Source organism: Acipenser ruthenus, chromosome 8 (assembly GCF_902713425.1).
Source record: "Acipenser ruthenus chromosome 8, fAciRut3.2 maternal haplotype, whole genome shotgun sequence".
Classification (NCBI taxonomy): domain Eukaryota; kingdom Metazoa; phylum Chordata; class Actinopteri; order Acipenseriformes; family Acipenseridae; genus Acipenser; species Acipenser ruthenus.
The window spans coordinates 9,039,954-9,062,193 of NC_081196.1; the positions used below are offsets into that span (position 1 = coordinate 9,039,954).

Here is a 22,240-nt window from a genome sequence, read left to right on the forward strand (position 1 = left end):
CCAAGTTGTCGAGCGTTGCAGTCACGAGGGAAGCGGTGTTTCGGTTGCTATAGCAGCCGTAGCTTTAAAGGTACAGCCTTGATGAAGGAGAAAAGAATAGCAACAACTTGCACACGATGGACATCGATAACAGCTTGCATTGTCTCAAAGAGCAACTTCAGTCTGTGGTAAGGTTTGTTCACAACATGGGATACACTGGTTTAGAGCTACACCGACAAGTCAGTATTTGAACACAATGGATACTTTGTATATAATTTTGGTCCAAGTCAATATACCCACAACAAGATAAAACGTGTGATTTTATGTCCCTCGTAGAATCCCTTAAAATCACACAGAAAGGTATTTTTATGAACAAATATGAAACGATTGCATATATGCATTTACCATTCACTACTGGAAGTAGGCCTACGGTTCAGAATCGTTGTACATATATAATTTTAATTGACGACGAAATGTATACAATAAAAACAAGTTATAGTAGATCTTAGATTAACAACATTCAGTGATGTCCAAATGAGCAGCTATAACAAGGTAATGATGTGTCAAGCTAAATCGTGTAACTTAACCCTCGTTTAGACGATACGTGAAGAGAAACAAGAATCAGCTGAAAAAGAAGAGGAGGAAGAAGAACAGGGCCCAACTAACTCGTTTTCTGATATTTTAGTTCGTGAGATTTCGCTGTCCTCTGGGTCTACTGACAGGGGGTTCTGGGTAAGTCCAAAGAAATAGAAATGAACAAAGCAATAAAAACAGATAGGGCATAGACAGGTGGATTGAGGCACAGTACCCTACCAGACTATTTTTAGTCGGTGGAAAAAAAAACATTTGCCACAGCGCCACACGACGTCCAATAGTGGTATAGTAATTTTTTTCCACTTTCCAAGCATGATTGGATGTGCGGTGAATGTATTTTTTTTATCACTTTTTTTTAATTCCAGCTTCCTTAAATGCAAATGAAAAAAAGAGTTGATGCAGGAAATATATATTTACATGTTGTATGAATATACACAGTGCCTTTAAACACAGTTTAGTAAGTGTAGGCTTTGTCACTGTGACGATGTACGTTTAGCGGTTATATTAATTTTGTGTTCTACAGTGCACAGCAACAGCTATTCGAGATCTTATTTCTAAAAACGAGAGAGGTTTACGAAGACGTTTCGAAGTGTTAAAACATTAAGGTGTCACTCTGACCGTTCATAAACTCCTGACATGCTCTGGGGTGAAAACTCAGAGGAGATCAATTTCGGAGCGACTTAAAACGGTTTAATACTGATAGTACTATTATAAACTATGATCACTATGCAGTTGTGCCGTTTAATGCCTTTTTCTTAGACCGATATAACCGATTTTTTATTTAGATTTTTTACATGAGTTTTCAACTCTTAACTACTGTAATTATTACTGCTGTTCTTCAGTTAGATTTTTTTGATTTTGATTTTTTTTTTCTGTTCAGTGCTAATTGGTGTTGAACAAGGCTAGCGTGTAGACGACTCCACCCCTTCACTTCAGTCGCTTTATGTAAAACCCGAACTTAAAATATCTGGAATATCTTTTTTTTTCTTCAAAAAACATTAAAATGACAAATATAGAAGTAAATAACAAAAATGGGTCTAGAATATACCCGCATCCACCACAGCGAGATGTTACCATTTTGAAAGTGAACGCTCTAAAAATCCAGCTCTGAAGCTGGAGCTCGTTCGGAGCGTCAGATTGAGTTTACGAATGCACCCCATCATTCTGTCGTGTATAATGAGTGAAATATGAAACAATGCTGTCAATGGTTTTCACGAGCTTCATTATACGAGATAAAACGGTGTGGAAAATGTGTTGTGTTCGTCAAGAAACAACGGTAAATACTCATACTGTAATGATAATTAATGTTCTGTTCAAAGGGTAAGGGTTATCGTATTATCAGGTGTTTTGTGGTAAAGCACAGGTAAGCAACATTACACATAAGTATGATACATTAGGGTATGGTACAATAAAACTTGTGAAACAGGGTAATCACGGGAAACCTGTGATGCACACAAAAGGCTTAAATGATTTAAAAAACAAAAAACAAAACATTTCATGATTTCATTTTTGTACACTGCAGTTATACCTCCTTTCAAACACACACACACACACACACACACACACACATATAGCATGGTTTCCAACAAGCAGAATGCAGTAGAGGTTAGAATGGACACTCAGTTGCACTCACCATTACTTGGATTGAAGACAGGTGTGATAGAGCTGGTGGCTCAGCAGAGGTCACTCTACTACAGTACACAACAACAGCTTGACTTTAGTGGACGAGGCACATGTCTTTTGTATGGGATGTTAAACTGAAGCCCTGTCTCCCTGTCAATATCTCACAAAATTCTGGCACTTTTATGGAGTTTATTGGTGCAGTTAAAAACTGTCAAGCGAAACTTTTAGTGTTAAATGGAAGAAAGAAACTGCTCCTGTGTGTATCTCAAACAGCTTAGAACAGTGTTTTCCTTCCATCACAGCTGCACAAGGGGCTGGTAGTAAAAGGGCTGGGCTCAAGGGTAATCAGTGGCACAAGAACACACGCAGGTGCTGGTGGACAGTGCCAAAGAAGATCATCCAGCAAGTTGAAGAGGAGCTCACTACCATGATTAACTTATTGAAGTTTGAAATACTGTACTAGCACAGGAGGAGTGGATTGTAACAGTATACACCCATGATTTTCCTGATTGTAATGAAACGCAATCCAAACCACTGACTGTACTCTTTTAACCATATGGGTTTAGAATGTCAGCAGCCAATAGGAGGGGGACATTCCCAAGCCATTTTTAAAATGTTCATATCTGGTCCCATTTATTTCCCTGTATGGTTTCCTGTGAATAAGCCCTTACAAATTTATAGATAGGCCTAGATTTGTAGTTAATTATAGCCTTTCAATTTAAATAAAAGCAAACAAACAAAAAAAACAGTTTACCATGCTTTCCCATGCTTATTCTATTCAATGTAATTTACCCATTTTAACCATGTGTTTTACATTGCATTACCTAGTTATTTTATGATTTACTATTCTTAACTATGCTTTACCATGAGTTCACTATACTTACTCAAGATTTTATTGTTGTATACCACAGTGCGCTTTTGTAAGAGGTTACTTATTGACTAAAAGCTAATATGTGTTTTGCTGCACACTTACTGAACAAATAGTCTACATGGCCCAACAGAAACATAGATTTTAAATATCATTGCAAATATGAATTAAGATTGTCATAACAACCACTGTTTTCAGTAACAATTACTGTAGATACTGTTTTCATTATTAATGTCCCAAAGTATGTCCTCTTGCATTCTGTAATTCATTAGTTGCTACCATAAAAGACTATTTTTCAAAAATGTTTAACATTTGAAGAGTCTGTCTGTATGTGTGTCTGTCTGTCCAATGTATTTTTTTTTTTTTTTTATAAATACATTCTGTTGGTGTAGGTCTACAACTTACACTTGATACAAATGGCTCCATTTTTATATTTGCAGCAAATTCAGTGATCAGCAAAAATCTAAATATGTGTCTACTGCTTTAAGTAGTATTTATTCTTCTCTATAAATCGGATGCATTCAATTTCTAAAAGATAACAACATTCATCACACAGCATGTGGCCTATATTCATGTTTAGGAAACATTTGAATAGGTTTAACAAGGTTTTCTACATTGTAGTTCTGATATTACACCACTGTCTAACAACTCGGGAGTTAAAAATACCTAACAAGCTGATATTTACATGTTTCAGGTTCCGATTACCACTTATAAACACAGAAATGAAGAATTTAAGAAACTATTCAAACACCTGCTGGAGTCTGAGAAATTAATTGTGGGTAAGAAAGTGATCCCTTTTTCGCCAGTGTGTTTAATAAATGCCTGTACTTTACATATATACATGTGGTTTATTAACAGCAATTAGATACAGAGCAGAATATCAGTTAAACCCTCCGAATGATGGATAGCAATGCCCCCTATGGCAGTCGATCTGATTGAGATCATTCGATTGAATGGGACGTTATCAAGCAAAAATCATCAAATAGGAATGTGCCAGTAGGTACCTACTTTCTGAAAATATCCCCAAAAACGTGTAGATTCAAAAGGTGCCAGCAAGTTGCCTGGTGCTTCATGGGGTCCTTATTAGGAACTTTGTTTTGATTAGAATAACCAGGTTAAAATAAAACAAAAAAACTTTTCTAGTCTTTGTGTGGGGACATATGGAAGATGCAAATGCATGACGACCTCATATGAAGATGCAATTTTTCCCCTTATAAAGCAACGGAAAAAAAAAGAAATTTCAGTAAGAAAAGATGTATTTATTATGTGTCCAAAACTACTTTTTACTGCTATTTTCAATATTTCATGCTTAAAAGAGTTAAAGTCAAGATTAGATGTTGACAGTGGCTCACCTTGTAAAACCTAGTAAAATTGACATAACACTGACTTTGTTAGAAGAGGTACTGAATTAATGAATTTTACCTTTGCTTATTCTTGAAAGAGTGAGGTCATTGAACAGTAAACAGCTTTCAGGTTACCCTTGAACTTACTGTAGACAATTCAAGCAACGCAATCATTCTTAATTTCAGCAAAGTTGCTTGAAAATGTCTCTAGATGCTAAGCCAATCTTTTTACACAGTGAATAGTTGGTTGCATATTTGACACGTCACCCAGAAGTAGGAGAGCATTTTGATTGTGCATAATGCTTGAGTGAATGGCCTTTTGTTTGTGTAGACTATGCCTGTGCTCTCCAGAGAGACATCCTGCTGCAGGGACGCCTGTACCTCTCTGAGAACTGGCTGTGTTTCCATAGTAACTTCATTCTCTGGGAAACTACGGTAGGAGCACTGGATACTATGCAAACTGATGAACTCTATTCCTAGGTAAAGAAAATATTGTGTACAGTTAGTTCCTATTGGTTCCTACTGATCCGATTCAGTCACAATAAAAATGACTGTAAACAAGTTCTGTCTTAGATTGACTCACTAGTAATCCCTTTTGTTCTGCATGAAAAGTGTTTTTGTTAATAGCAAAACTAATTTATTTAAGTAACATGCAAAGTTAGCCTGTTGTACAGTACAAAACTTAACCTTATAGAGAACCGTATTTTATGGAAGTACATACAAAATATCACATCAGCCCCCTGATCAAGTAATATTTTCCCCAGTATTACATTTTCAGTGATGGCACTGTTCTTGTATTGTTATGACCAACCTTTCTTTTAGCAAATTCCAGGTGGAATAGTGGAATAGAATAGGAACTCAGAGGCCCTTTGTTTAAATAGTTTTTTTGCATTAAGTTCAACTCATTCAGAATTCTCTTGGTAACAAAGGCAGCCTGTCAGGAGGAGATAGACTTTCCCTAGTCTCATCAGTGTTTATGCTTAATTATTACAAACAAGGTGAATCTCCTTCTGTGAAGACTTCACCTCATTATGTCATGCAGAAAAGGCGGTCAGAAACTAGATACTCTATGCTCTCTGCTATTTATTGTCCCATGCTGGCCTCAGTGAAAGCTTGACCTGAGAAGGAAATCAGGAATATCTTTTGCATCAAGCACATTCACCCCTGCTTGTGTTTCTTGGAGAATCTGAGTAAAAAACAGAAACATTGTTGATAGTTAATTCAGATACAGTGGTATCTCTGAAGGTGCCAGAAAAATTAAGTAAGAAACAATATACAGATATATTGTAATCTTTAGGTTGAATCAAGTCATTTATTTTCCCTGTCTTTAGATAGCAATAGCTTTGAAAGATGTAACCTCGATGTCAAAGGAGAAGACTGCGAGACTGATCCCCAATGCCATTCAGATTGGGACGAACAATGAAAAGGTATTATTGGCAAGCACACAGAACTTACAGGAAACGCTGTACAGGCTACTTGATTTAGTAAAGGGGCAGGGTACTAATTTAAGTGGCCACACACTAAATACTAACATTAAATCCATTCCACGTAACTCCCAGTGCATTGTACTGTTTGGCGTTATTGTACTTACTAACTGACGCATCTAGTTCCTAATGCAGTGTCCACGGTATACACCTGAAAAAATGAAAAATTGAAATTGAAAAAATGCATTCAAAAGGTGAATGTGTCTTCTCTGTTTGTAGTTTTTCTTTACATCATTTGCTGCTAGAGAGAGAAGCTACCTCAGTATCTTCAGGATGTGGCAGAACGCATTACTAAACAAGGTAAGATAATACAATTAGAAAATAATTATTAACAAGATTCTTACATTCAGCTGCTGGGGTGGGTGGGGGGGGGAACCTTTTTCCAATGATGAATACACTGTTCCTTACCTCACAGAACATGGTCATGCTGTAGTATTTGGCATCAAACAAAAGTTTAGTAAATTAATGTACAGAGGCTTTGAATAGAATACAACTATTACATTCTGTAAATGACAAATCACATTGTCATTCATAACATTGAAAATAACAGCTAATATTAAATCATACTGGCAAGTCATATGAGCCACATCAATTGGAAATAATTGATCTCTGGTGCCTTTGCAAGCAACAAGGACTAGGAACCAGACAAGCAATACAGGGCTGAGTGGTTCTTAAGTGAAAAAAGTAAATTTCTCTTCACAGTTATTCTGTTTGGCTCTTATTGCAATTGCTCAAATATTGTGTTTTTAAATATACCGATATATATATATATATATATATATATATATATATATATATATATATATATATATATATATATATATATATAATATAGCTACTCTTCCACTCTAGTTGCCTACTCTAGATGAGTTTCTTTATATTACTGGATTCTGCCGAGTCAATGCCCACCCAATCTAAAATATGGACAGGAAAGTGTAATCAATCAGACTGTGGAGGCTGTATCAGTCTTTTATATATGCATCAGTGACTTCTACAATATTTTAAGACGTTGCAACAACAATCCTGTAGGACTGGTTTTAACATCCAAATATAGTACTCTAGTGAGGCTATAACAGGAACTACTGGTTTACTAGAGAATTCATGGCAGTTTGTCAAAAGGTGATACTACACCTGCAGAACTGGTTTGTCCTTATGAATGTCTGCTACCATTTGTGTTCAGCATTTTTTTTCCTAATGAACAAGGGATCTGTCTATTAACAATAACAAACAAACAAAAAAGGAAATGGAGTGATTTATGAGGAAAGCGTTATCTAGATGTATGACTAAGTTGAACCAGCACTTACTGAATGTTGTGTGTATTTAAATGTTAGCAGCTTTAAACAACAATTAAGCTATTAAAATGCGAAATTACAGTATATGCACGTACATAACATGTCAAATAAAATAATGTATGTATGAGATATGGGGACAGATTTACTTGATCGAGTGAAAAGTTTGCAAAACATTTCCAAAGCCTTCGGAGTCGGCAACTCGGACAACTGTCGTGTTTCGTTTCTGATTTTCATCTTAATTATACTTATAGCGACATATTAACGATAGTCTATGGCATATTTTTAAAAGGGAACCTGTCTTTTTAAAAACTCACCTTTGGAATAGATAGGGCGGGGCTCTAATTACGCGTCTTCCAGATTGAAACAAACAACTTTCCTAAAACCCGCATACCTCTGCAGTAAGCTATAGGTTAATATAACTTTACTCAGTAAAGAAGCTCGGGCGCAGGTAAGATTGGCTGTTCATTTCTACATGGAAACGGAATATCAAGGACCAAAAACACGATTCATTTAAATAAGTAGATTAATTCTACATTTGTCAACTGAGACTCTTAGGTTTAACATGCGTGAACTTCCTCATGAAATACGACAGCATTTAGGGACCGAGACAGACCGACAGGAAACAAGTGGTTGCTGACGTTGAAAATCCAAAAATATAATTAAAAATATTGTACTTTGTATATACATTTTTTGAAACGATTTAAATGCACGTTTGTGTTGTTATTGTTTGGGTGTTTAACGGTAGGCGGCAGGTACTTTAATCCAGGGGCTGTAAACTATTCGGGAGTGCTCTTCCATTACTGGTTTATTGGTTTATTTACATGATTTAGAACATGGTCAGGTTTCTATTTAACAAAATGACACTTGTAACAAAGACCTGCACGGGAGGTATTGATGTTGTCAACCAATACTCAATAGACCTTGCATGCAGTTGGCTCAGCACCCAACCGTACTCGATAAAACACTTCTGACATTAAAATAATAATAATTATATTATATAATATTATACAAGAAGTCATTACATACTTGGTAATAATACCGTAGTTAGGTTTTTTTTTTCAACAGTGCTTCAGTAACAAACTAATAGATTGAATGTGAAGCAGAATGTGTGTGTGTTTTTACAGTTGGGTTCAGAGTCCGTGTCATCTTTCAATCAGAGGTTAACGAATGAACTTGAAACACTGTTGTGTTTGTCCACAGTAATGCTTGTTGTACAGTAGCGCGGTGTTGATGTTCTTTCATGTCACATTTGTTGTACTTTGCTCTTCTCACCCTCCTCCACCTCCCCGCTTTCCGTGTAACCGTGTAATTGTATTGTACAATAACCTGATAACCCCAAAGAAAGTTTAAAGGTGTGTAAGGATAAGATGACGAGTCAGGAATGACTTACGGCATGGTCAGAAGCAGGGAAATGGTACAATTTAAAACGATTGCCTATTTGTTTCTAGAATTTGACAAAGCAAGACTTTTGGCACATGGTCCAGCATAATTATGGGAGTGATTTGGGATTAAATAACGAAGAAATGGAGAGTTTATCGTTATCCACAGAAAACCTCAATCGAAGTGGGTAAGTGATATTCATTGAATTTGATTTTCCATTGACCAGAGATACTTGTAGATTATTTTTATAATATTTTTTGTACTATTCAATATTATAGTTGCAAATAACAATAATGTACGCTGAAACGGATTTCACTGTAACAGAGCATAAATATGAGCTACAAATACAAAAATTGAAAAACAGAGATTGCAGGCGATCATTACTCACTGAAGCTCGCGTTTTACTTGAATTATCCCTCACCAGGAATGCATACCCCTGCAAGGGAATATAGTGGAGGTGAGGACACGTATATGTTTTGCATATATCTAGAGAATCGCTTGTACAGCTGTCTTACTAAGGACCTCTTTAGCGCACGTATTACAATGTATCCTAATCTTGAGTCTGTGGAAGTTGTTTGTGTGTTGTCTGACTCTCTGTCATTTTAGAATTGTGTATATATTTAGTTAAGTGCTTGTCAAATTGTGGTGAATCTAGCTAAGGACGGTCTTTAGCACAGGTTATATAATGTATTCTAATCTGGGGGTATATGGAGGCTGTTTGTCTATCTGTCTGACATTCTGTAGTCATTTTTCAGTTTGGCAAATAGGCAGTGAACACTGCTTGTCCAATGGTGACGGAACTTCGTAAGCCTTCTTTTGTGCAAAATATTTCATGTATGTGAATGTTTGTTATTCCACAAACAAAATGTAAGTCGATGATGCATAGAACTTTGGGAACTGCTTTCTTAAATTTGAGTTTGTGTATGATATTACTGCAGTTGTATAAGAACTGCTTGCAAAACTATGCATATGCATTTGTTTTTCTACATGCTGTAGATTTAGGTTATAGTGACCAACTTTTTTGTGGTCAAAACATATATATATTTTTGTATAGTCCCTTATTTACCAACAATAAACAGTCTGGTTAAAATATTATACACATAGGCCCTACCTTACTGTGGGCCCTGTTCACAAAACATGTCTTAACTGTTTCATTTAGGCGTGCAGAACAAATTACTTGTAGTTCAGTATGATTTGCTTGTAGTTTAGCATGGTTAGCCAGTGATGCACCCTAAGCATGGAACTGGTAAAGTATGACAAACAGTACATGAAACAATGTATCTAAGTAAGAATTCAATACAAGATGCAGTTTTCTAAAGTATCTTTTTTCCCTTTAGTGTAACTGTGAACACATTATCACTTTCAAATCCACTGCATGTAAACATTCTGATAGTTTTTGTTAGTTGTCGTGAAACCCCACCAGATACTGTATGTGTGGATCATTAAATACTGTAACCGTTAAGGGTGGGTCACAACTCGCAAGCACATGGTGTATAACATCTCTGTAGGCTTTTAGCACTTTATTTCTGCTTACTATTTTGGTGTGCATTCTTATTTTTTTAGGGTTTCAGCAACACACACCAGTGATGAATTTTCTCTTAAACTAGAGAGACGGAGCAGTCTTAAATTCCCACTGATAGAAACGCCAATGGAGGATGCAAGCAGTCGAGCTGAAGGAGAAATAGGATTACCCACAACACCAGCGGTGATAAATGGAACCTCATTAACACTGGTAAGAAGTCTGGTGTTTGAGTTCAAGCCCTGATGATTCATGTTTAAATGGAATACACAGTGGGTGTGTTGGAGTGCTATGTTGACTTGCAACATTAAAAATGGGGACTGATTTAATGTAAAGCTGAACCATAGGTGTGTCAGCCGTGCTATTCAGTCAAATGGTAGACATTCTTACATTTTTGTTCCTACTTATACATGTTCAAGAGCAAGTATTTCATTGAGGAATAGGATATCTGAAGTGGGGGGCTGATTCATAGCTATGTAAGAATACCGAGAGCTGCAAAATACAGCTCTTGTGTATCTGCATCTACAGTATGACGTAGCTGACTTAAAGTTCTGGAAAATGACCTTTCATAAAAAAAAAACAGCTCTACAAAATCCTGGAAAATAGCTTGTGGTTTTGTTTTAGTTCTAAAATATTCTTAGTTTATTCTTTGGCAAGGGTTGAGTAGTTTGACAAAGTTTAAGTTCTGTATTTTGTAACAAATTCTTTAGCAGAATAACCAAAACAATGAGTCACTAACTGAAGCCGCAATTGCCAGCTGCAGTTACAATAGGCAACTGCTTAAATAAAACTTTAAAGAGCTAGTATCACACCCATATAAGTTAGAACAATACCTGTAAGATATATTGAACATTGATTTTCTGTTTCCTAACTTCACAGATCACTTGAAATAACTTTCCGTACTTTTTCTTCTTTATGAACTGCTTTGGGCAACTCTGATCTGTGAAGCTTGGTGGTGTTTAATTTGTTTTCCTGCAGTCCCTGAATTGGCATCTTCATTCTTTCCAGTTAGGTAGCAGCCAGGTACACCCTGATTTAAGTCAGTAGATGAACTCAGTGGCCTCTAGGTGTTAGAAGTCTTTTATTTTTGTATTTTTAGACACCATTAAAATGTAATACAACTTTTTTGAAAAATGACAACTGTAATGGTAATTGTATACAGTAAATTAAATACCAAGACCTCTCTGGTTGCGAGCTGATGTCAGAACCAGTGTTGATTGCATCTTGTACCCTGTTCCTGACAATTGAAAGAGAATACATGTATACAAGTGTGAAAAACAGAGGAACATTTCTGTTGTATAGAGTTGAGGTATAGTCAGGGGTTCACAATAGCTTTTAACATTAGGTTCTCACCTGAGTACCAGCAGAAATGGTTTGGTACGCACCAACTTTAGGGGTCATCATCCAAGTCGCTGTCGAGCTCCACCTCTGACATTTCAAACAATTGGGATGGCAGTGTCAGAGACCACAACAATAGTTTCTGAATGTTTAAGTAGGAGTCTGAATTGCTGGTTATTACAGTTTTTAACAAATCATCATGCATTGTCTACTTATTTCAATATGCTACCACCATATTGCCACTCTGGGGATTCAAAAGCAAAAACCCAAACACTTTGTCTATTAGTGTTGTTGAACGCATTAGCTTTACAGCACAGTGATATAACTGAGGGTGAAAAATATATTATTTTAAGTAAAGTGGTTAAGTAAATGTGTTTTAAGGTTACATTTGGTGTATGCTTCTGATTTTGATGTAAGTTTTCATAAATCTAGATCTATATTTATGAATTCTACCCAGTTACCAATTGGTTGGGTTAATGAAGTATAAAAAATGGGAACAGCTTCTCAAATTGAAAGTTTGTGCTTTTTTTTTGTTTGAGGCTAGCAGTTCCTTCTTTATTAATATTGCTGGAGCTCTGATTTGTAGTAACCAGATAGGCCAGAACAAAGTCTTCTTCAGTTCACTGGGAGTTGTGTAACACCCATGTATCTTAAATGGGTTGGAAAATGATATAGCTTGTTATATTTCCAGTTAAGTACTGCAGTACAGTACAATAACAAGTATCAAGATACAAGCTTTAGAATTTGAGGTATGTTTAAAAAAAAAAAAAAAAAAAAATACTGAAATGTGTCTAAAAATCCTTTTATTGTATCGACATTGTCATGTTTTTGTAATATAAGAAGTCAGATCCTCTATTTCACACTAAAACCTGCGTTTTAGAATTAATTAAAACAATTAACTAATTCCCTTTTGTGTATTCCAGTAATTGGGTGGACTTAGAATAAAAAAAAAAGATGATGACTGTTTTAAATCAACAGAATGGTACTTCTAATGGTATTGGCTGTACAAAGTAAACCAACTAGAAATATTCAGTGACTGGACCGAAAATTAGGGACTCCCGCCATTTACAGCACAAAGTTTTGTTAATAGTCATGCCGGATTTAAATATTTGTGCAAATGTCTAACATGCCATAATGAAGAATGGCTGCTTCTCCTTGTTGCAAGTCTGTTTCACTATAGGACAGCAAGACTGCATTGGACAAAATAACATAGGGCTCAGGATAACAGTTGTTTTTGTCTGTTTGTGTTCAGGAGGTATTCGGAGATAATCATGTTGGCAGGAGCCCAGTCATGACCTCCGAGAGGAATGCCAAGGATCCTGCACATTCTCTAGACCTCAATGGAAATGAAGATCTGTTGTCGGAGAGGAGCGGCTCTGATGTCAATGAAGAAGGTGATCATTTACGGGTCTGGCAACTTTTGTGTTTGACTGCTCACTATTAAGATGTGTGTAAAGAAGAACACATGAGCAGCTAGGAAAAGGGTTTTGTTGACTTCCTTTGGAGTGTTTTCACACAACCCCTTTCCAGAGTGTCAGATTCAGGAAATCACTTGGTTGTGTTCCCACCACGTAACTGATTGCACTGAAGACTTTGAACCCGCTACATAGTTTACACCAACTGGTCAAACTTGGAGGATCCCCCAAATCTGCAATGTACACTATACTACACTATAAACTGTTTTTTTTTTCTTTCTTTATTAGCAGAGGAGGGACTCTTTGCTAATGATGTCCAAGGAAGATTGTATATCAACCGGATATTTCATATTAGTGCAGAGAAGATGTTTGAACTCCTGTTTACTGACTCCCATTTTCTACAGCGATTCATGCAAAAGAGAAAAATCACAGGTTGGTGTTTTCATACAGTTGGTAATTTCTAACATAGCACTTGGTATACATCTTAATGTAATAGTTTTTTTATGTTCTGGCCCTTCGAGCACCAACACTAACATTTTTCTTCATGTCCATTTCATGTCCATGTAGGACTGGTGAGCAGTCCGTGGGTGAGGGACGATAGTGAAAATCAGAAAAAGACTCTGAATTACACCATCACTATCTCAAATCCTCTCATTGGCAAATTCTCAACAGCAACAGAATTGCAGGTAGTGTGCCTTATTCAGGTTTAACTCTTTCAACACTGCAGACCTGAAAACATGCTAAGAAAACATAACTTGCTATTGTACTGTAGGAAAGACATTTTCATTCAAAGCAGCTTAGAGTAGATATTGGCCGTGGTTTGATGGAGAATTTCCCTGGCGCTGCATTTTTTATCTCTTCACTTTCAATTTTCATCCCCGGAAGGGACAGTAGATTTTGCACTTGCAGTGTCTTTCTGCTGGAAAATGTAATTTATACAAATGGTATTCATACCCAAATACATTCATCTCGTGCAGCACACTGCCTCGCTGGTTCTCACCGTCTCTGTGGACTGTGTTCTAGCTGCCGCATATGATACTTTCAACCACACAGACATGGCTCCTGTACATTGATTGTGGGTTGACCTTTAAGTAGGGGATACAGGAAGTAAGAATGAGAGAGAAATGTGAGTGAGACTGTAAGCAAGACTAAACAGCTACACTATCCCTCTTGATCTGTACACATCCTCATACCGTGTATTCTCCCACTAAAGCCATTTGAACCCACTTATTATGTATCAACAATTAATACATAAGCCTTACACAATCTTCTCAGTCAAAGTAATTGGTTATCGAAAGCTGCCTCAGAAGACAGCTACCCATTGTTTCTGTTCGGATTGGGTATGTTGAGCAGTGGTTGCTTGGCAAAGGAACATAAAATATCACAGAGTGGGTTTAAGTGTCTTGTACTGCAAGTCAGGGCAGTTTTAAGATATGTACATTCCATGCTCAGTTATGGTTCATTATACGCGTAGGTTGTTCTTGCCTTTCAGTTGTCGAGAATAGTAAGAAATGTTTTAAATGACAATAACTGCATTTGCTTGGCACATCAGTGTATCAATGTTGTGTACCTTTACTACACCTATTGCCTACTGTTTTGTAGTCCGCCCCCCCCTACTGGAAATTTGACAAATCACACCCTGCGTTGTATTTATTTGAAAATATTTTGGTGTGTGTTTTTCTTTCTTCCTAAATGCATAATGGCATATAATTTGGGTGGTAAAACTGGTTTTACTACAGATTATAGGTTACTATTGTTTGTTCAGATTAAAAAGGTAATCTTCAAAAGTTGATGTATCAACTTAAAAATACATCTGTTACAAGAAAATAATTCTCAATGTATGTGTAGTATGTATAATATGCACATGTATGTTTTCAGTCACATTTGTTCCAGGAGGTTGGCTTTGTTTTTTTGTAAACACTAATGCCTTTTTTTCTTTTTTTTTTTTTTTTCTCAGACCATGTACAAAGATAGTCAGCAAGGACAATATTATCTCATAGATGCTGATGTGGTAACCCACGACGTGCCCTACCATGATTATTTCTACACGTCAAACCGTTATTGCATCATTCGGACCTCCAAACACAAGTGCAGGTTACGGTAAGTATACCAGGTATTCATGACAAGCCTTAAATTACACACCATCACCTATCGGATCGCTCTGTTGTTATAGAGAATGTCATAATGCATTACTGCTTTTGATTCCAGTAGTATATGACATTCCATCACTATGACAACATGGAGGCTACCCCAAAAGTAAACAGCTGAATGTCTAGATTGAATCATGTATTTGAGAATGTGTTAAGCAAAAGAAAGACAACAAAACACCTGTCAAGGTAAGTAATGGTGTATGATGGTGAGGGTTTGTTTAAGTGCAGTGAATCTGGAGAGTGACTTTCCAAATTCTAAAGTAAAATGAGAATTATTGCTTAAGTATGGTTTGTCTATATATTATGCCCCACTAAGGATACATAACCTTGGTTTTTCACAATACTGATAACTAGATTGGCGTAATCGGCTAAAAAATATGCAAGTTACTATTGAATCTTGTTTGCGTTTTACACAGTGCATTTGCTTGACTTTAGTTTCCATATTTATTTACCATAGAGTAGGTTTCGTTACCAATGCAATTACAATGCATAACCTTTAACACTAGAAGGACCAGAGATATACTCATACCTAGAAGCCCCGCAGCAGTCTTTGTGACGGCTGTATTCAAAACACTGTAAATAGTGTAATGAAAGGAGAAATTAGTTTTTTTTTCATTGGGTACGCCACAAACATCTGAACAACGAAGCATAATGGTGTGTGTGTGTATAATATATATATATGTATGAACATTTATTTTAAAAATCAAGAAACTGTAAATAAACATCTGAACAGACATCGGTTTGCAACATACATATTTATTAAACTGAAATGATAGCAATACATTTTTAACTTTTCAACAGCAATCGGTTTATAATCAGATGAGCAAAAGCAACTGAATGATGTAGAAAAATACTTTGAAGAAAATATTTTACAGAAGCGCATTGACCAAAAATTGAACAGGACACCATCGGGAGCCAGCTTTCACTGAATACTTCCATGCCATCTTATCCTAAACATCAACTCCATATTTTGTTGCGTTGTAAAACTCCACGGTCTCCGGTATTTATTTTCACTAGTCCCGATGCTAATTGACTTAACAAAGCAGCGCAGCTGGCAAGCAGGCGCCAGCCTTTCAAAAGGCTGATTGAAAAACTAAAGACAGTTATTCACTCAGGCAGAGAGTAGAGACTAATCTAATTACAGCTAAACACATTGCAGACTGGTAAATAATAATAATAAAGTAGAATACAATTGTTTTCTGTGTGGCCGTCAATGTGACTGCTCTCGGGGCTTTTAGGTGTAATACATCTCCTTTATTTCTGCAGTCCTGCGTTTCATGCTTTGTGAGAATATTTAATACATACGGACAGAAAGGTACATGAACGCACAGCCCCATATGTGTTACACGACTGGAGAAAATTACATTTTAAAACCAAAAACTGCCAAAATGACTGCCGCGGGGCTTCTAGTGTTAATACATTGTAAAACCAAATGAACTACCATTGCCGTTAATTATATTTCCAATTGTAGGCAACAAAAGAAGTTACTGATTTTTTTTTTTTTATTATTTCCCTTCTGATCCCTTGTACCTGTGTTTGAGAATATTGTGCTGTTTCTGCAAATGCATTATCAGCATCTTTTGGGGTCTGAGGATTTCAAAAATGTAAAAGGCATCAATTTCTTAGTTCACCTGTTTTTCTAGAAGCCTAAAGCTGCAATAAATATAATTTGGTCTTCAAAACTAGGTTGGTCTTATATTTTATCAAAATTTCTGTCTGCTCAGGAATAACTTACTTTTGTTATTACTGAATTAGCATATTCTTACAGGAATTAAAAAATAAATTAAATAAACAGTATTTCTTCTTGCCTGTCAGCACTACATTTATATAAAAAAAAGGGAACTGAAGATCAATTAAACGTGCAAGTCAGCGTTGCATTTCTCCTGGTTTACTTGCACAAGGCATACGTTGAACTCTTTCAGCACTGGTGACTTTACAGAAAGATAAGCCAAGACAACTACTTGAACATTTAATACATAGTTTGTGTCTTGTACTGAAAAACATTTTAAAATTATACATGCTGTGTATAGGCATACACAAATTGGTTTACTGGTCTAATGTTTTCAGTGGAAGTTATCTTTCCTATAGTGCAGTAGCATTCTGCTGTTCTGTGTGAAGTTATCTTTTCCAGACTTTCTGAGGGAGTTCATTAAGGAGAAGGTAGGGTTATTTAAAGCATAGGATACCATCACCCAAATACTGTTGGGTTCTGTAAAAGTACCAACAGGTTTACTTCAATTTAAAGACAAAGTCAAATGTGTGTGTTTTTGCACTTGGATTGCACACCTTCCCTTCTACCTTCTCGTCTAGGCTAAAAGATTGCTTACAAATGTAAGTACGTTACTTTGAACAAAGAACACACATACACCCAGTCAAGGATATAAATGACACATTGCAGGTGTTTGTTTCATGAAAAATGTAGGTCCTCATTGCCATGACCTACATTCACAGAATGTGGAATGTATTTTCTAACAGATATTGATACAACGTAAAGGAGTTCCAAAGATCTGGCCATTTGAAACTGATGCAAAAGTTGGTCACCAACTCACTTTTTGGGTTTACAGAGTTTCAACTGATGTTAAATACAAGAAGCAGCCATGGGGTCTGATCAGATCCTTCATTGAGAAGAACTCCTGGAGTGGTCTGGAAAATTATTTCAGACATTTAGGTAGGTTTTGCCCACCTCACCCTTTTTAAATTTATAATTTTGCCGTTATAAAATCTAATTAAACAGCGCCAAAACAAACTATGTGCCATCAGCATTTTGTATCAGCCAGTACAGTGTAAGGCAGGGTCTTAAGAAGACCAATATAAAAAAGCACAAGCTAAGTTAAATGTCAATGCTAGGCAATTTCTGACGTATTCTAGTGCTGCTCAAGCAGCAAGTCATTTATTTGTGCTTGTGTGAGTTTTACAATGGATATGTTTGATTGCATTATTAACATTTGGACAAGTCATACATTTTCCCACAAAAATCAACTAGAGTTTTTTTTTTCTCTCCTCTCATGATCTTGACCATTGATAATGCAGCAGAGTGAGGCGTCAGCATTTTGTTTTTACTCCCTGGTAAAATGTCTGATCCAAGCACAAAATCGTAACTCTCCATCACACACCAGGTGTGCAGGTACAATTGATAAGCCTGTCTCTCTTTACATTGATTGTCTGTGCTTATTAAGCATTCCCATAAGGGGCGTTTATGTTCTTTTAAATCCACCATAATTTCCTTGCTCATATTTCATAAACCGTCTGCTGACTTCATATTTTCACTGTTCGGGAAACAGAATGTGTAAAATGTAATATTACCCCTGGCAGCCATGCTTCCTGCTGTTAGCCACATCATGTTCTTTTTTAAAACTACTACTAATTTAGGTGAAAGTAGCAATCATTAGGAGGCAAAGCATGACGTAAGGAAACCACGATTATCGTCCAAATGTAATCCAGTAATGGATACCTGGAAATTTCGTTATTGCCCCACTGTTAGACAGTTGGTGTTTGTTTGCATTATTGCTCAGAATGCTGATCTTCATCAGGCTTATTTCCCCCGTACAGAGTCTGATTTGGTGACGGAGGAGGCTCATCTGAACCAGAGCACTGCAGACCCCAGCAAGCCAGGCGCATTGCGGAGGCGAAGGAGGACGTACAGCCGCTCTCTGGTGGACCGCCTGTCCAAACAGTCCCTGAAACAGTTCTCAGCCGGGGACCTTGGAGCAGAGCGCAGTGAGGAGTATTCAAGTCAGTGCGGTTTATACATGTCCTGCTGTGTTTAATGCATTACTGCTAGTTTGGCCAAAGTTGTGTTTAGAAAAATGGTAGTTTTTATTTTATTTACTTTTAATATTGGGAGGGGAGGGGAAGGGTGGGTATTATAAATTACTATTTTAAACATTAGGAATTCTTCAGGTATGCACAAATTACTATCCAAGATCCTAATCCAGATTTCATTGTAATTTGATTTATCTTTTATGCCGTAAATGAGAAGTGCTCTAAATAGGAATATTATTGCTAAATGTTTTTAAATTGTGTTTTCTGTTTCACAGGAGTAAACTTGGATCTGAAAAATACACAGAAATATAACCTCACCAAAATTTTGCTATCAATGAGTGTTATGTAAGTTATTTTGTTTGTCTGTTTTTTTGGTCTGCAGAAAAAGTATTGTTCTCTTGCTGAATGATGCATTAGTTGTGATAGAGGCATAACTGACTAATGCTTCCAGTGAGATTCAGATGTCTACCTGCTTTTATACATTAATACTGAAAAGTATATTTATCAGTGTTTTTTTTTATTTTTTGCAGGCAGAGAAGGGGTTACTTTTTGGAACTAGAACAGTTTGAGGGGCAATCATTCTTCTTATGAAGAACACCAACCCTAAAAAGATTTATCAGATTAAATTGTTCTTTGTTTGAAAATTAGGATTATATTTGAATTGCCATTATCAAATATCATCTAACCCTTTTGATCAGATAAATATAAATTATATAAGGTTGGATCTCTTATTCTTGCACAATTTTCTAATATACTTTTTTTTCCCTCCCTAGCCTTCTCATTTTGACTCTACTGAACTTGATTTTGTTCTTCAAGCTGTGGGCTATAGAGGACGTCGCACGTAGGATACACGTATCCAACGAGCTCCGATTCCCAGAAAAAATTAATTTAAAGTGAGAAAAATCATCATGGATTAGTATTAAATGTAAAGTGAAATTCAGGAGTCGAAGACATTGAGATTTTAAAACGTATTTTTAAACACATTGTGCTGAAACCAGTTTTTTTTTTTTTTTTTTTTTTAATTTGTTGTTTGTTTGTTTTTTCAGTTCAACTCCAAATATCAATTCTAAACTGCCAAAAACAGATAAAGAAAAAACTGCTAGGTTGAAAATTGTGCTTCAGGAATCTATAGCTCTGTTGGAACAGGTAAAAGTCCTTTTTTATTACATATGAATATTAATTCAAGTCTCCAGCTTGCCTCAACACATGACCTATGTGGAATACAGCTTTTTTTTATTGTCCTAGTTGTTTCAATACTGTTTTAACCTCTGGTCATATCATTGATACTGACCACAAGCTTTGGTACAATAAAGATCCATGTGGCGGTCCGTTAACAATAACCATTCCAGTGCCACATTGTTTTAACCCATTGGTCATATCAATAATACACGTGGACACAGTTACCTGATTTTTGAAATGTGTTGGATCATTTTCTGTTTTAACTTCATATTTGCAATCCCTTGCAAACACTAGTAACCTAGCTACGGTCTGCTTAATTCATACCTCAATTGCTTGGCATAACAATAAACAAAGGACTCTCAATAGTCACTTCAGGCACGGCTAATTACCAGATGACTCACCCCAGCCGCTTTGCTTCCGTTATAATCACTTAGAACTAGAAAAAGCTGCCTTGATCTGAGAGCTGCTTGTCTCACTGAAATATTTTTTACTTATTTTACTTTATAAGCTGTGGGCACAATGGAATTAATATATAAAGTACTTTTCACTTATTTTTTTCATTTTTCAGATGAAACGCTCACTACTGATGCTGCAGACGAATTGTGAGCTTCACAACAAGACGTGAGTGATGTGAGAAACCCAGAAAATGAAACCACTCCACAGCTTGCACAATACAGAATGTTTAATCTGCTGCATTGTTAAAGACTCATTTTAAATAAATAAACTTTTGCATAATTACCGTTATGCTGCTGTTACTTCACACATTCCAGTTGTCAAGTATCATGAAAGGGTGATGCTGTGATGTTGTTTTTCTGTGACTTAAATCATATTATTATTTATGTATTTTTTTTTTTTTTTAAAGGCTGCATTTGACTAACGTCATTTAAGTAAATGCAGTCCATGTTTTCATTTGATATACGTTTGTTTTCTCATTATGTTTCTGGAAACTGCTGCATTGAATAAGTTCACATTTCCAGTGCCATCTGGTGGCAACACAAGGAACTACAGCAACTACTGTTCTGTACATGTTTCTTTTTTTATTATTATTATTATTTGTTTATTTAGCAGACGCCTTTATCCAAGGCGACTTACAGAGACTCGGGTGTGTGAACTATGCATCAGCTGCAGAGTCACTTACAATTACATCTCACCCGAAAGACGGAGCACAAGGAGGTTAAGTGACTTGCTCAGGGATACACAATGAGGCAGTGGCTGAGGTGGGATTTGAACCGGGGACCTCCTGGTTACAAGCCCTGTTCTTTAACCACTGGACCACACAGCCTCTTTTTGCTAGAAAACAGTAGTTTAACCGGAAGTCAGTTTCAGTGACTGACCCTATAGTCTTATTTAAGATAAAATTTTAGGGGGGAGAAAAATGTGTTCCCACTCTCGATTTTGGTAGATTACTGTTCTTAATTTCCCAAAAGGGATGTAAAACTTGAGTTCAAATAGCAGTAAAAGTACTGTAGGTTCACGTTTGACTTTATTCTTAATGTCTTCTGAGTTGCACATGCTTGGTTTGAGTCGAGAAGAGTGGACCACCTGTTCTAATCAATATCAGAATGAGAGAGCTATACAGTACCATAATAATATTCAACCACTTAATATTCAGCAGAAGCAGTGTATAGCCAACCACACCATAAGCCATAATGCAAATGATTATGCTCATAGATCTTTTAATAGCCAGTGAGTAATTTCAGGGGTTTTGAGGATCGGTTCAACAAGCGGAGTCACACGCTTTCATCGAAAACACATATCCAAACACAAAAACAGTATGGGTGTAAGCTTGTAGACAATCCTTAGGATAAGTCTTCTGGAAGTCTGTATTCTCGTTAACAAGTGCATTTTACAATATATTTATAGATACATTATTTGTTCAAAGTAAAAAACTGTAGCTGTTTTAGTTGAGTTTTAAAATGTGCATGTTGAAGAATGCAATAAATGTGTGGCTATAGAGGTCAGTATAACAGCTGTGAAAGAGGGTGGTGGGGGAACTTCCTTTGTGGGTCTGAATTGACATCGCCCCAAAGAGAACATGGTCAATGGTGTCACCAATTACTATTTATTTATTTATTGTACTTCAAAAACTACTTGAACTGTGTGGTTATAAATATTGTATTATTGAAGGTAAAAGCATGCACTTACAGCAGATATAGTATTCATTCCAACTGAGCTCTCGATTACACTTAGTACAATCATTTAGTCAAACCTATTTATAAAAACCACTCAAAGAACTGTTTAAAAGTGGTCCTTGTGTCCAGGTTATTAAACATGGTGGAGTGCCTTTTAATATATGTTTTGAATGTACAATTTA

At 36.3% G+C, this 22,240-nt stretch overlaps 1 protein-coding gene across 1 annotated transcript; it reads left to right on the forward strand.

The window, feature by feature from the left end:
- Positions 1–66: 66 nt before the first annotated feature.
- LOC117405812 (protein Aster-C) lies at positions 67–22,240 on the forward strand. The gene is made up of 18 exons (XM_034009188.3): positions 67–167; positions 577–711; positions 3,759–3,843; positions 4,739–4,842; positions 5,739–5,834; positions 6,111–6,191; positions 8,632–8,750; positions 10,127–10,295; positions 12,673–12,814; positions 13,124–13,267; positions 13,403–13,521; positions 14,793–14,935; positions 17,550–17,653; positions 18,535–18,717; positions 19,023–19,092; positions 19,521–19,640; positions 19,794–19,893; positions 20,495–22,240. Exons 1-18 carry the CDS (start codon positions 117–119, stop codon positions 20,549–20,551), a joined length of 2,022 nt encoding a protein of 673 aa, XP_033865079.3. The 5' UTR covers positions 67–116; the 3' UTR covers positions 20,552–22,240.